This window comes from Lutra lutra, chromosome 11 (assembly GCF_902655055.1).
Source record: "Lutra lutra chromosome 11, mLutLut1.2, whole genome shotgun sequence".
Lineage (NCBI taxonomy): Eukaryota > Metazoa > Chordata > Mammalia > Carnivora > Mustelidae > Lutra > Lutra lutra.
Window position 1 is genome coordinate 55,151,996 of NC_062288.1, and position 15,803 is coordinate 55,167,798.

General features: G+C 44.3%; 1 protein-coding gene across 2 annotated transcripts in view; it reads right to left on the minus strand.

Moving 5' to 3' along the window:
* The window catches only part of RAPGEF5 (Rap guanine nucleotide exchange factor 5), a 228,595-nt gene extending 224,017 nt beyond the window's left edge, over positions 1-4,578 (minus strand). Inside the window, exon 1 of one of the 2 annotated variants that reach the window (XM_047694569.1) lies at positions 4,260-4,578. In XM_047694569.1, the coding sequence (XP_047550525.1) occupies positions 4,260-4,490 (231 nt within the window). In that variant the 5' untranslated portion in view covers positions 4,491-4,578. The remainder of the gene's footprint in view (positions 1-4,259) is intronic. The other variant, XM_047694570.1, reaches the window with a different exon arrangement.
* Positions 4,579-15,803: the final 11,225 nt, after the last annotated feature.

A 15,803-nucleotide genomic window follows, 5' to 3' on the forward strand; every position in this document is an offset into this window, starting at 1 on the left:
ATACCCAAATAATAAATGCAAGAGAAATGATAGATTTCGATCATCACCATTCTGCAATTCCTAATGAAATGGATCTAGGCTACAACCATCTATGGATGTTACAGTCATTAGGTAAAAGGTAGAAGAAAGGTGAGAACCCACTAATCAATCTTACCATCTCAAAAAGAGACACAGGCAGACATCACATGTCCTGTGGTTGTGATACAACAGATTTTAACAGCACCACCTACAAAGTATGCTTGGCTCTGACCCTAAGCCTAATCAGGCCTTGACTCTAACTGCCATATTACAGGAGACATGGGCATGGAAAAACAAGCTAAATGACACAAGTGAGAAACCAGCCCAGAAATTGGACCATTCTACCAGACAAATGACCTGTACTCTCTTTTTCCATCAAACCAATGGCATGAAAAAAGTAGGTAAGGAGGACTATTATAAAATAACATAGATTTAAAAACCTAACAACCAAGGGCGCCTGGGTAGCTCAGTCAGTTGGGTGGCTCAGTCAGTTGGGTGGCTCAGTCAGTTAAGCGGCGGCCTCGGGCTCAGGTCATGGTCCCAGGGTCCTGGCATCAAGTCCCACATCCGGCTCCCTGCTCAGTGGAGAGCCTGCTTCTCCCTCTCCCTCTGCCTGCTCCTCTGCCTATTCGTGCTCTCTAATCTCTCTGTCAAATAAATAAATAAAATCTTTTTTAAAAAGTATTAATATTAAAAAACAAAAAACAACAAAAAAAAACCCTAACAACCAAATACAATGTATGGACCTTGTTTTGTTCCTGATTCCGACAAATCATAAGTAAAAACAGATCTTTGAGAATATGTGAATATGGGAATCATATTAAGAAATCATTGTTAAGGGACACCTGGGTGGCTCAGTTGATTAAGTATCTGCCTTTGACTCAGGTCATGATCCAGAGGTCCTGGGATTACGCCCCATGTCTGGGGTTCCCTGCTCAGCAGGGAGTCTGTTTCCCCCCTCTCCCTCTGTGCTGCCCCTGCTCGTTTTGTCTCCCTCTCTCAAATAAATAAATAAATAAAATCTTTTAAAAAATCATTGTTACTATTTTTAGACATGAAAAACACATAGAAGTCATTGGGTTTGATTTTTGTTTTTGTTTTCAAAGAAAAAAAGTCCTTATCAGAAATGTAAACAAACACATTTATGAGTGAGATAATAGGATATTTAGGATTTTGCCTTAAAATATACCAGCCCCAACAAAAAAAGTGGGGAAGAGAAATAAATGAAACAAGACTGGCAAAATGTTAGTAAGTGTTGAAGGCTAAGTGTTTGTCACACTATTTCTCATAATCTCCATAACACAGCTTTTATTAAAGAATGACTAAAGGGTTTTGGTGGGAATTCAAGCTGTGCCCTATCTTACCACTCTTTTAGGAGGTAGCTAGGGTCCTCCCACCAAGTGAAACGTGGTCATTCACCACTTAGCCCAAAGAGTGCAGTGTCTTAATCAGTTTGCATTTTGAATTCAGTATGATTAGAAGTGACTACACCAAGGCACACAGGAGTTCTGCAGTATTAACCAAATGTCAGCTTAATTTTTCCCAGTAATAGACAGCCTACAAGGCACCTGGGTTGGGCAACACAACCAACAAAGAGCTTACTTGATGACAGTTGATGTCTGATTGTCCAGATTTGTGAGAGCCCAAGGCAGCGTAGACAAGTGCCACACGTATTCCTAAATCAAATCTTGGTCAATACAGAAATTGCAAATCTTCTTACCAACTTGTGTAATATCTAGAGCTGCCTTTTTTTTTTTTTCTTTTTAACCAGTGGTAATAAATCTGTGTTTATTTGTTCCCATAATCACTCAGCTATAATCTGGAGATGCAGGCCATATAATATAAAACTAAAAGTCCACAGAGGGATCTAAGCCATGATTGTTTGCACAAGCACCACTGGTCTAATTAAAGGGCTAACCAGGTGACCCCAGATGCTCACAGGTCACCAGCTAGTTTGGTACACATTTCACCTATTTTTCTCTTTCCTATGTAACCCTTCTGTTATGGACTGATTGTCTGCATTCCTTCAAAATGTGTATGTTGCAGCTCTACCCCCTACTATGGCAGTATTTGGAGAGGGAGCCTTTGGGAGGTACTCAGAGGTAGACTTGGTCATGAGGCTGGGGCTTCCATGATGGAATTAGTGGAGTTACAAGAAAAGGAAGAGAGGGAGATCTCTCTTTCCATCCATGTGCATTGAGGAATGACCATGTGAGGGTATAGTGAGAAGGCAAGCCAGGAAGAGAGCTCTCATCAGAAACCAAGTCTGCTGGCACATTAATCTTGGACTGTCAAGCCTCCAGAAGTGTGAGAAAATAAATTTCTATTGTTTAAGCCACCCAGTCTATGGTATTCTGTTACAGCAGCCTGAGCAGACTCATACAGGTACATATTCCACCTGTCGTTGTTGTTTTTTAATTTCTTTCAAACGCTTCCTATCTCGGTTAAGGAAGAGTCCAAAATCACAAAGGTGGTTCCAAAGCCAAAGGAAGGGGAAATAGTTGAAAAGTATGGGTTTCCAATATTGGAAAATTTGACAACCTTTCCCCAATAAAAAACTGGCCATGTACTTATGAAATGTATTTGGAATGTCCCAAAGGAATACAGTATTAGGATCAAAGAAGGGTTAATGAAGTATGTATTATTTGAAGTAACCACATTCAGAATAATTAAGAAGAACAAATGTGTATATTGGCAAGGCACACATCATCATCCCAGGCAGCAAGAAACACAAGCCTTTATGCAGATGAACACACAGATCTATTTATACAGAAACCTTCAGCAATTCCCGTCACAGATTGCCTGGCTGCCCTCATGTCTTCAGTATTCTGTGCCATGAAAAAGTAACTGTCAAGGATAATAGGAACACGATTTGACCTACTTTTCCCCAGATTCTTGCAAAGTCTATAACTCTGGTTCTTGTGTTTATTTAGCTATCACATCTTTGGGACACATCTCACTTTCTTTGCAGACAATCTGTATGCCGCACGTTCAGGTCACTTGTGGGCAATTCCTTAACTCCACTGGTCATGGACTTTAAGAAGTCCTACATCCAGCTAATCCTCAGAATATCCTTCTGAGGCAGATCATGCCAGTCATCCCTACCTTGGAAGGAAGAGGAGAAACACAACCTGGGGAGGCTGAAGACCTATACCAACTCATACCCTTCTTGCCCAAAGGAAGCCACACCAAAACAAATGTTTTTCCCCAACACTCACGTTTCCACAAGCCTATCTTTGTAAGTAAGGGCCACAGGTCCTCCAGTAAGATCTTCTTTTAAAGCAGGCAACCAAGACTTCAATATTACAGCCCCCTCCCCCAAAGTCTACTTTGTTGCAGCTGTTCAGCAAAGCCTGCTTAATGGTGACAAATTCTAAAGAACTGAGTAGAATCTACCAAAGTTTGCCCCAAAGCCCTGGTGGGCAGGGAAATCCGAGGGTCTGCCCCTTGGCCTGAGGCCCCGGCGCGGTCTCCTGAGCGGCTTGTGAAAGGTCCCAGGAGAAAATCAGCAGGCCATCCCGCTTCACAAACAAAACATGTCCGACCTGCTCAGGCCATTACATGCACTTAGAGGCACAACCAGGGACACTCCCTCACCAGGAAATCATATCTGAACACGCCATCAGGAAGTCAATATTTAAGATTTGGCGGGGTGGAGGCTGTGCACCCTCCCGTTCAAGGGGGCGTCACCAAGTACCAAGTGCTGGAGACTCCAGAACCCAGGAGCTAGAAGCTCGCCCGGAGAACTTCCAACTCCTGTGTCTCCACTTCGTCGGTGGCGGTGGTGGCAGCGGCGGTCAGAACCAGACCCGACGCCCGAAGCTTGTCACGGGGCATTCCAAACAAGCTCACGCGTCTCACACCTCCCGAAAACTGGGCTCCCGTTTGTGGGGCCTGAGGCTTGCTGCCGAGACAGGGCTGGCCGACAGTTAGGTCCGGGACACCTGCAGCTTCCCCTCTGGGGAGAGGCAAACGGCCCTCCTTCCGGGGATGCCCACGGTCCGCCGCTCTAAATCCAGGTGCCCCTGGGTTAAGTCAGGGGCATCTGGGGGAAGGGGAAACCGTTGCTCACCGCGGGGGCACCCCCCCGGACCCCGCCTTCCCGGGACCCCGCACGAGGGCGCCCCTTCCGCCACCTCCCCAACTTCCAGGTGCCCCCTCTACGGCCCAGGAGGGTGGGCGCAGGCTCCACGTGCGCGCCGCCAGTGCCCACTCGGGCCGGACGGGTCCGGGCCACTCACCCGGGCCCCGGCGGCGCTCCGCTTCCTCCGCAGCGTGAGCCCGCTCCGCAGCAGCGCCGGCAGGTCCCTCAGCCGCGGCCGTGGCGGCGCCAGCGGCTGTTCGCGCTCCTGCTCGCGGGCACTGGGGCTGCGGCGCAGGGCGCCGTCCGCTGCCGCCACGGCCGCCACCGCGGCCAGGGCCGGGCTCTCGCACGGCGGCTGCATCTTCACGGAGCCCACGGCCATCCTCATGCCCTGACGGCGGCTGCGGCGCCGGCAGCTCGTCTCCCCCGCGCTCGCCTCCGCGCGCCGTCCGCGCCTTCGCCAGGCAGCGAGAGGGCGCGACTGCGGCTCGGGCGCGGGGCGCGCTGCCAGCCGCTGCCCATTGGCGCGCGCCGCGGCCCCCGGCAGGCTCGGCCCCGAGCACCTCCCCCTCTCCGCCCAGGTGCGCCGGGCCCCGCCCCGCCCCGCCCCGCCCCCTCCGGCGGCTCACCTCCGCCCGCGGCCGGGCCCCCCCTCAGCCACTCCCCGAACCCAAGAGGAAGAGGGTGGGACACCTTGGGCACCCGCTCATCCACAGGTGCGGGATTCCCAGAATCCTCCACCAACCCACTCTACTGCCCATCCCACCCCCACCCCCAATTTCCTTGAGGCTGAAGAGCCTCCTTCACCGCCTTTTACCTAACAGCCTGGGTTGACTTGGACTTCACCGTGTGAACTGGGAAGTCTGGGACACTCCTCCCTCTTCCAGTCCCTCCTTGCTTTTTGCACAGTCCAGACCCAAACCATAATCGCTCTTCCTCAAAAACTGTTTTTGCCCAAGAACTTCAGAACAGGCTCTATAGTATGGTACAGATCAAACACCGTTGAAATAGACTTGCCTCTACTCTCTGGCACGTTCATCGCTAAAGAATAAGGGGAGAAAACTTTGGTTGGCTATGATAGGCGTTTGGCAAAGAGATGCAAGTCTGGTGACCTGAAGGTGAATCTCAGTTAACGTGTTGGAACCTGACCTTCCCTGAAAGCCTGATGCATGTGATGAATGTGCTTGGTAAACTGCATAGGCCTACCGTGGTGTGAATCATTGTTTACACCGTTCCAGGAGCTAGGAATAGTGGAGCATCCGGAGCGAAACTATTCCAGCAGGGCCTTACAATCCAGACAACCCAGAATTGTCACACACACACACAGACCCCCCCCCCACACACACACAGTCTGTCTTCAACAAGAGCCAGCTAGGGCTTTTACTCCTTACCAGTAGGACACTGGGGCCCCATCTTTGCCCAAGACTTGTTAAAATTGAGTAAGTTTATTCCTGTTTAAAAAAAAAAAAAAAAAAAAGAATTGACAAGAAAGGATTACAGGTAAGAGCTCTCAGTGGGTTTAACTACTGTGCCCTCAGCCCCTCTCGTTATAGATGCTTGGCCATAATATGGGGAAATAGGCCACATTAGGAAAAAAAAAGAAGAACGACCTGTGATCTCTGCCCTCAAGGAACTGAAGACTTTTTTTGCCCAGGAGTAGAAAAACACAATAGAAAAACAAAGATATTGCCTTGTATTCTTAGTAATTGCCAAGTGAGTATGGATAATGAACATTCCAGGCCATAGAAGTGAGAAATGTTTCTGGCCTGGGATGGGCAAAAAAAAAGGTCAACAAAGGAGTTTGAGTTGTGCTGTAAGGTCAAGAGTAGAAGACTGGATCATGCAGAAAGGAAGGTGAGGATCCTTTAGGTAAGGAAGAAATACATGAGAAAAACACCAAGGTGGTAAGACACCGAACCTATTGGGCACTGACTACATCATACTGCTGAGAGAAAAGGACAGCACAATGGAGAAGCAGGGAAAAAATACTAGAATGGATGCTGGTCAGACATTGCAGAAGGCCTTAAATCCTGTCACCTTCAGGTGTGTGTGTTTACTGGAAAGAGCTCTGCAGTGAACTCCATAGCCCTTTCCCGTTTCCAAATACCTATCACATATATTTATTCCAGGCTGAAATTCCCCTTGTGTTATCATCTAAGACTATACCAGTTTATATAACGCTTAAGGTAATCAGTCATTGTCTGGAGCACCCCGTACTCCAAACTTCCCCTTGAAATACCAACTAGAGGTCCACTAGACATTTAGTCCTGGTCCAGAAGAGGTCCTCCAAGACACTTTTGGTTAACAGAACTCTGTTATGGCTTGTGCCAGATAATTTTGAATCACACCATTAGCCTACTCTGCTCCAAAATAGAACACCGGTGTTTTGGCATCCCAGTTTCTCAGTCTTCCCATTCTTCCACATAGCTTCTCAGTGTAAGGCCAAGGAGTTGAGACTTCAGCCCGTGGATTGTACGGCACTGATCAAGAGTCTAAAACTCAATCTCCCTAAGGGCCTTTGGAAAGCTGGCGTGGGTTACGGTGGTAAAGGTTAATTGCCACACAGCCATAGTAGAAGGCAGACAATAGGGAATGTAGAAATGTGTAAACAGAAGAGCTATGCCACTGTTTAGCTCAAATCAAGCCACGTCCCAACCCAGGACCTTTGTACTTGCCGTGCCCTCTGTCTGGTATACTCTTCCTCTGCAACGCGAAGCAACAGAACTTCCTGCAATGGTGGAAATGGTCTCTATCTGTTTTGTAGCCAGTGGTCACATGTGGCTTCTGAGCACTTGAAATGTAGCTGGTGTGTCTGAAAAACTGAATTTTTAATTTTAATTTGATTTTAATTAATATAAATTTAGTTAGCCACAGATGGCTCTAGGATACCCTATTGGAAAGCAAGGTTCTAAAAATCCATGTTTCCCTTCCTGTATATTCCTTTTTTTTTTTTTTTAACTAAAATGCCCATTTCAGGGAGGCCTTCCACAACCATGTGATTTTAAATTATAGCCCTTCCCAATCGCTCTTTTTTCTATCTCCTTCTAACCTTCCACAGAGCTTACTGCCATCCAAGATTCCATATATTTTACTTACTCATTTCATCTATTATCGGCTTTTCCACAAGAATGTAACTGTTACAAGGACCTGATTTTTTTTCCTTTTGTTCAGTATCGAGAACATATTAGTTGAAGAATTTTTCCATATATGAGAACTCAATTTTTCAAAAGGAGCTTAATCTGGATTTTTACAGAAAACCTCCCAATTTTGCAATATTGGAAGTTTAAAAAACAAAACAAACAAAAAACCATGTAAATCCTATATGTGTCAACATCACCCAAGTCAAACAGCCATTCAGTACCAGAGCCAATTTTTAGGAGAATGACAATCGTTAAGGCTAAAGTTTATGAAAATACCTATGGTAAGAAAACACAAGTTTTATTGGCTATTTGCAGTGAGAGGAAATTGGAGACTGGGAAGATAATGCCGACATTTAACTAGCTACAAAGAAATGAGGGTCTGAATTAGTGGGGTCAGTGGACACTGGGGGAGGTGAGATGTCAGACATTGCAAAGAAAGATCCTCCAGCCTAACATGTGTTAGGAGGAGAAGAAAAGTATTCCAGGTGGTGTCGCCCATTGTGTTTTATAAAGATGACCAACTCTGGACCTTGTATCCCCCAAGACTTTTTCTGCAATATGATCTCTCTACTCCCCCATGACTAGACAGGGTTTCTTCCTCCATTCCCTTTATCTTGGGCTAGCCCTGTGACTATTGTGGCCCATGGAATACGGTAGAAATAACAGTGCCTGCTCTAGAAGTAGCCCTTAATCGACCTAGAGTGCTCGCTCTTGGGATGCTCAGAGTCCGGCTTCCTTGCTGTGAGGAGCCCAAGCTGCTTAGAGAGACCACGTGGAGGTGCTTTGGCAGCTGAGTTCTCATCCGACAACCGATATCAAGGGCTGGCCATGTATAAGCCATTTTGGACACGCAGTCCAACCGAGTCTTCACCTCACCTTTGCACAAGCCAACATCTGACTACAACCATATGTGGGTAAGAAACCGAAGCAAGAAGTACCCAGCTGAGCCTAATGAACCCACCCCACTATGAGAGAGAATAATAAATTGCTTTAAGTCACTAAGTTTAGAGGTATTTGTTATACAACAGTAGGTGCCCAGACACCTAGTTCAGGAAAGTATGAAGAACATACTCCCTTGTGAGTAAAAAGGAAGGAAATTTATAGTCATATGTGTATATGTGAAGAAAGTTAAACTTCTTGCAAGTAGTCAGAACTGGCTACATGGGGAAAGGAAAGAAGGAAGATTTTCCGTGTGTAAGTTTTTATGTTTTTGGTTTTTTAAAAACATGTAACTGTATTACCTATTTAAAATAATTAAATTTTTAGAAAAGATTGTATTTATTTATTTGTCAGAGAGAGAGAAAGAGAGAGAGAGAGAGAAAATACAAGCAGGGGGAGTGACAGGCAGATGGAGAAGGAGAAGCAGGCTCCCCACTGAGCAAGGAATCCCCCCTCCATGTGGGCTCAATTCTAGGACCCTGGGATCCTGACCTGACCTGACCTGAAGGCAGACACTTAACTGACTGAGCACCCCAGGCATCCCTGAACAATTTTATTTTTTAAATGTCGCTGGATTTAGAAAAGTCAGGGAGGTGGGAAGAGCTGGTTTTTAGACCTCGTTTTACATGGAGGTTCAACCTGACTAAACTAGAAGACACCCAAATGAAAATGTGGCCTGTGGGCAGAGGGTGAGCAGGAGCTCCAGAGAGAGGATAGGCGCAATGGACAGGCCAGTGCTGGTGCGTGAACAAGTGTGACATTAAAGGGTAGAACTAAAGGAAGTTGCTCAGAGGACAGAGGAGTAGTAGAGACAGTTTTCCCATTCTCAAGCAGGGCCCTTGGAGAACATGCAGCAGAGGACTTCCCATTTCCAGCTGTATGAAATTTGGGGTAATGACTCTTGTGGCTTTTCCTCCTTTAATTCATGCAGTCCCATATGATTACCAAGATTACCACAGTATCTACTGGTTGAGCTTTCCCTGTGTTCTTCCACACTGTGTGCACCTACTTGTCTCCTGATAAACATACCAAAAAGACAAGTCAAGCTAATGAGTCTCCTACCACGAATTGCTATTAGGACTTTGATCAGTCTTCTTGGAATTCATCCCTTCCCAGCATCTCATTTTTAAATTTCCCCTCCATTTGAGATATTTTGCATTGCTTACCAGCTCTTAAAAATTAAAAAATTTAAAAAAAAAAACAACCAAAACCTAAATACAATTGTGTCTCCCTATTGAAGCCTGCCAACACTTTAGTATGTAATGATCAAAATGAACTGAATCTGACCTTCCCAAAGGCCAAGGTTGAGCCCTGCAATCTCAAAAGGCAGACCTTGCACAGGTAAACCAGTACTGCCCATCCTGCCTCTACTGAGAAGTCCAGACAGAATTGTTGGTTTACTTGACATTAGTGCTATTTTTATGTTTTCTTAGGGAATGAATATGCAACTGGGAGAAATGTAGCAAAATGGTGAAACCTGTTTCAAAACTAAAAATATTAAGGCTTACTCATTTTATTTTAGTTTTCAAGAATCACAAATAGAACTACATGCTGTCAGACTGTTCATGGCAAACCTGTGTGACGCTGAGTTATTATTTTTGTCATGCAGCACACACAAGTATTCCCCTCGAGGAGGAGACATTTTCCTTACACTATTTGCATCGGTGTCTCCAGCCAGAGACTGGCTGATAAAGATGCCATGGTAAGTTCATCTTCTGTTCATTATACTCATAATCTTGAAACAAATTCTACTGATGCTTTTTCATATGCTATTTACTATTATCATTGTGGAAATTTCTTCCTTTAAGTCAAAAGTGCAAGTTTGCCACCTTTGGGTATTTAGAAAACTTTTGCAAAAAAAAAAAAAAATTCTTGTGGTCAAATGCTTAAGAAGACAGAGGAAGAAGGCAGTAAGAGAACTAACTTGACCAGCAGACAGCTAGAAAGGCAAGTCAATCTTTTCCCAGCATCTCTGTTCTGCTTGTACAAGTCTACTCGCCCTTAGCAGATCAAACAAAACCTCCTCCCAGAAGCCTTTTCTGCTCTTCCCATTTGGAATTAATTCTTCCTCAACTAAGGATTTACCTACAACTATGAATCTACTTTTACCACCTCCCTTACAACAGTCCGTTTGAATATCTGTCATATTTGAATTAAATGTATACAAAGAAGACCTATGTGAAGTTATAAAGTCCTTGAGGGTAGAAAATATTCATCTTTGCATTCCCCTCTAGTGTCTTTGGCAGTTCGTAGCACATAGTAGATGCTAAGTTAATGAACACATGCATACGTGAATGCCGGTGGATGAATAACAAAAATGAATAAACAAAATCATTATTAGTTAAACACTGCTATCGTAAGTAGAAAAAAGTAAGACAATGGTATTAGCAGAAGCAGAGGCTCGGAGGTCGCGGGAAAATACATTATTCTAAGGGTGACGGGAGGCTATAAATGGACTCCAGATGGTGGCATGTTCAGATCAGCTGAGAAAGAAGATGATTTTAGCATCAGTATTTGAAGTGCTTCAGAACAGGGAGATGCGAGAAGCTGGGCAGCCAGAAAAGCAGGTTACAGGATCCCAGGCATGAAGTATTAAAACAGTAATCCATAAAATTGGGTTGATGGAAACTTCTGTGTTTTCCTTATACTATTTGCTTGGGTGTATTCTGTGTACAAAGCATCTGTGCTAATTAACTGAGCCGATGTTTGTAAGGCTGTTTGCACACTGTAAGGCACTACAAAAAAAAAAAACACTGCCTTTCTGTGGGGGTTGGGGGACAGATGAAATGATACCTTGGAGGAAGCAGAGCCTGGAATGGGATGACAGACAGGAGCAGGAAAGGAAACAGTGTGTGGAAGATCAAGCCCAACGGCAAGACAAAGGCCACTAAGAATGTGTTGCTTCCTATTTGTGAATATTAAGCATCTGTAGTATTGATCCAAGCCAACTACAGAATAAGCCAGGAGAAAATCTGCCATAGTGGGTCTGGCAACATTGTATGACTTCAAACTGGCTTTTGAAGACCTTGGAGAGAAGATATAGATGGGGCTAAAACCCAGGAAGAGCTAGGGCTTCTGCAGGAGCAAGAAAGGTGTCCGAAGTTCTTAAACCCTTAGCTTGAAGACAATGACAGCACTCAAGGGGTGACAAGGTAGCTGTTTTCAAATATTCTGAATAGGTAGAAGAGGAAATGGATTCATTCTACACATAGCTAAGACCAAAGAAGGAAACCACCGAGAAAAACGTTTCTTCTCATAGTAAAGGCTTTTCTCTCCGTTTCAAGTCCTTTTGAACATGGTCCTTATCCTTGCAAAATGGGGAGATGCGACTGAACCTCATGGGATTTCATGTCATCAGACAGATGACTGGACTCAATGACCTGGAATGTTCCTTCCAACCCAAAGATTCAGTGATTTTCCCGGCTGGTGTGCATACAGAAGCAGTTGTAGGATACCAGTTCTCAAAGTGTGGTCTGGAGACATCTGGGCACCCTCAAGACCCTTTCAGGGATTCCACAAAGCTGAACCTATTGTCTTAGTAATTCCAAAGTCTTATTTACCCATTTGTTGTTATTCTATCATGAGAATATATTGGTGTCTTCCAGAGCCTCGAGACATAACGTTGTAACCAACAGAATACAACATCTTCCATTCTAGAAAGCCACACATTGAAGAAATTCACAAAATGTAAACAATGCCACTCTTCTCACAAAACTCTTTTTGCACTGGAAAACAGTTATTTTTCATAAAACCTATCACTTATATTAACATATAATCGGCTTATTATTCTCTCCTTATGACCTGGTCCCTTGGGAAGGAAAGGACAGCTCTGAGACACTGAAGAGGTGGTAATTCATAACTGCTATTAGCCGAGCTGCTGACTACATCTGAACAGGTGCTCTTTGATGTCTATGGGTTTAGAGGTAGGAAAAGCTGTTAGTCATGAAGTTTCTGTTTACGCCTGGTGAAATGTTAAAACCTGCATTGTCAGGGCTGAGAGAACCTGACTCCGTTTTCCAGTTGAATCAAGACCAGCCAGTTTTGGTCACAGTCCACTGGGGTATCTGCATATTTGTTACCCTTGACTCCTCTTTAGCTGTGCAATTCCTAAGGACTGAAGTCACTGCTTGTGAATATCTGTAAATTCCCCATTACTTGTTGTATTGTTCTCTGCACTGTGGGCATTCCATGGAACTGTAATTTTGTAATTCCAGATTAAAAGTGATAATGTTTCACTTTTCAAATACGTAGATTTGAAACATTCTCTTAGATGCCATTCACAATGGTAACAACAAAATTTCATATTTACTTACACAAGACACTCAAAGGATCAATAAGCCTTCATGTTTGGAGAGTTTTCATAGTTTTTCCCAGGCTATATGAACAAGGTGATTTTAGGGGTGCCTGGGTGGCTCAGCTGGTTAAGTGGCTGCCTTTGGCTCAGGTCATGATCCCAGGGTCCTAGAATCGAGCCCTGCGTGGGGCTCCCTATTCAGTGGGGAGCCTGCTTCTCCCTCTCCCTCTGCCGCTTCTCCTGCTTATGCTCCCTCTCTCTCTCAAATAAATAAATATATCCTTTTTAAAAAAGTAATTTTTTAGATCTCTATGATGTAGACATTAGAAGAAACAACGAAATGAAGTCAAGAGTCCATGAAATCTTAGGATAAGATTTGGAAGCATGGGGTGTTTATCTTAATAACTCACTTCTTCTCAGCTTTCTTTATAGTTTCTAATTCAGGAATCCTAGATGAACACCACTGTAGTATGGGGGTCTCTGTGGCAAAGGCTGGCTAGATTCAAATCCTCCCACTGCCGTTATCAGTCCCAAGAAGTTCCATAGGCCACATCTTTGGCCTCAGTTTCCCCATTTATCAAATGAGGATACTCACAGGACCTGCCTCATTAGATTCATGTGGGGAATAAAAGAGTTATTTTGTGTCAAGTACTTAGACTGGAGCTGGGGCAGTCAGGAGGACCGATGTGTTAGAGATTATCCTTATTATTCTTTTCCATCAGGGGTCCACAGGCTTTACAACGGCTGGGAACCTCCTGAAATATGAAAAATATCTGTGCACTTTTCTGATGAAAGAAACATAGGCTTCATCAGATTTTCCAAGTAGGTAATCTAATAACGGCATCTCTAAAACCTATGGCATTTGGATTAGAGTCTACCTTCTTAAATGTAAGCATGTACGGACAGGCCAAAGACAAAGACAGATGTAAGCTGCCCATGTACACTAAGAGTCGTTAACTATGAATTCAATTACAGTCCAAAGGAGTGCTCCTTCTTTTAGTGAACACCTAAGTAGTACAATTTGATGCTCCCCACCCCCACCCCCAAAACACACACACCTGAAAATGAACAAAGGTTAGCACTCCATGCAGGTCCGTGTGAGGTAAACTGTCAGCTGCTGGCACAGAGAATTTGGGGGCAGGGGGTAGATTGGAGACAATCTGGGAGCGGGGGGTAGCTTGGAGACAATTTGGGAAAGGGCAAAACAAATGGAAATCCATTACGTCTGTTTATGCTTGAGTCCTAAAAATACCCTGAAGAAGTGACAATCATCACAGGATCAGATACAAGAGGTAAATTCGGCACGAGAAAATGCCAAGAGAAGGCATTTGCAGGAGGCAACTTTATTTTCTGTTCCAGTTTTGCATTTGTCTTCCTAAGGCAGCACAGATCCTCCATGAGAAGAAAAAGACAGATGGGATGACAGAATTTTGTCACTGTGTTTTCTGGAGCATTTACTGGAAAATTTACGACTCCTCATAGTTACTGTTAGATATGTATTTAGAATAATTTTCTGCCATGACAACAGGTAATCCTCATAAAATTTCAATCTCCAAGAAGAAGGCAGAGACATTGCTTTCCTAGCTTTTCTGCCTTTCAGCTTGCATATTAATAACCTTGAACAGCTACTTGGTATTCTAAATAATTGAAGCTGCCTTGCTTGAAATCCACTTTATTATTGTTGGTTAAAAAATGATGAATCCTTTCTTCTCTCTGGAAAATTTTTACAACTTCCTGGAAAGGGTCTTACTGCTTCAAGATCACATCTTTGGTTCACATTAGATATTTCTGGAAACAGACTAGAGATGATGCTGGTTTTGCCTTAAGCAACATGTTAACACTTGAGGTATTTTCCACGTCCAGGAACCAGATAATCAATAGTCAGAAAATACCAATCCTGTGCTTAGGACTATGCTAGCTACACATGTGGCTGGCAGTATCCATTCCCTTGAGGGACTCAGAAACTAACTGGGAGAGTTCAAACAATCCCATTTGAAACAAGAGAAAACTATTCAATAGTCACCAAGCCTCACTGTGTTCTGCTGTAGAGATGGAAAAATGAATTGGAAAGGGTTCATGTCTTCGGGAGCAGAGGAATTCTTACTAGGAAATGTGTTGAGGGTAAGAGCTTATGTGACTTCCAGAACCTCAGAGGAGGAGGACACAGATGAGAGTTGGCATGGTTAAGATATCACAGCTAAGGTACCCTGTGAGGGAGGAAAGGGATTTAGATAGACAAGCACGGGAAGGAACAAATCAGGGAAATAGGAACGATGAGTGCTGTAGGAAGCACAATGCTAGGAGCTGTCATTTTGGTAAGAATCATTGTGAACAATGCCCTTGGGCATGAAAGTGTCTGACCCGGATGACCAGACCCATTGGCCCTGAAATGATCATGGCTTCTTCATAGTAAGTGGAAAAAGCAAAGCATGTTGTGTCGTAAAACATGACAGTATGCTGGGATGGGTGGGACAGACTGAATTACAAAGGGTAGTAGGAGTCAGGCAGAGGACACTGGATGGTGCCTAGCAAGCCATAGGGAGAATGACAGGTCTCTGAGCTGGGGAGGGATGTGGTAGAAGCATGTTTGGGGATGATTAACCAAGAAACAGGAGGCAGAGTTGCCTGGACTGTGGAGAATTAGGATCAGGGTGGTTAACTTGGAGGTATCATAGTGACACTGGGTGAGGGGATGACCAACGGTCTAAGCAGGAAGGGGGAGGAAAGGAGGAGCTGGACATATTGAAACAAAACCAAACAAGACGGTGATACAGGGGATGGGAGGCGAGAGAGATTCTCGGGCCAAGAGGACACCTGCTTTGGAGGAGCTGCCAAATGCTGTGGGGGTGCTCAGGGCCCTTCTCTAGAATCAGATAACGTCAACTCTTCAATCTACTAAGCTCACTTTCCATTACCAAAACAAGAAATAAAAACAAAATATTTTTATCTTCCAGGAAGCACATTCTGGGAAACCAAACGAGGGATTTCGTGCATCTCAGCTCATTGCTAACGCTGTTTGCATCAGGGCCGAGCTAATACCCCAACAGGTTGCTAGGAGAAATTATCTTACAGAACATGTTTAAACTAAAGACGGGATTAAGGCTCCCATCATTTTACAGAATGACCTACTTCAAAGGCAGTCCCTTTAAATGTAATAGGTGGATTTATACAAGTTAGTAGGTTTACCCAGGACCTATTTGAAATCTTCTCTTTATTTAATACTTTCATCAACTCATAGGGGAGGCTTTCCTAGATAATTAGATGGAAAATAATAGAGTACCACACACTTTTATTATTTCCTTTTTACTGGTAAAGGAGCAGAAGGTAA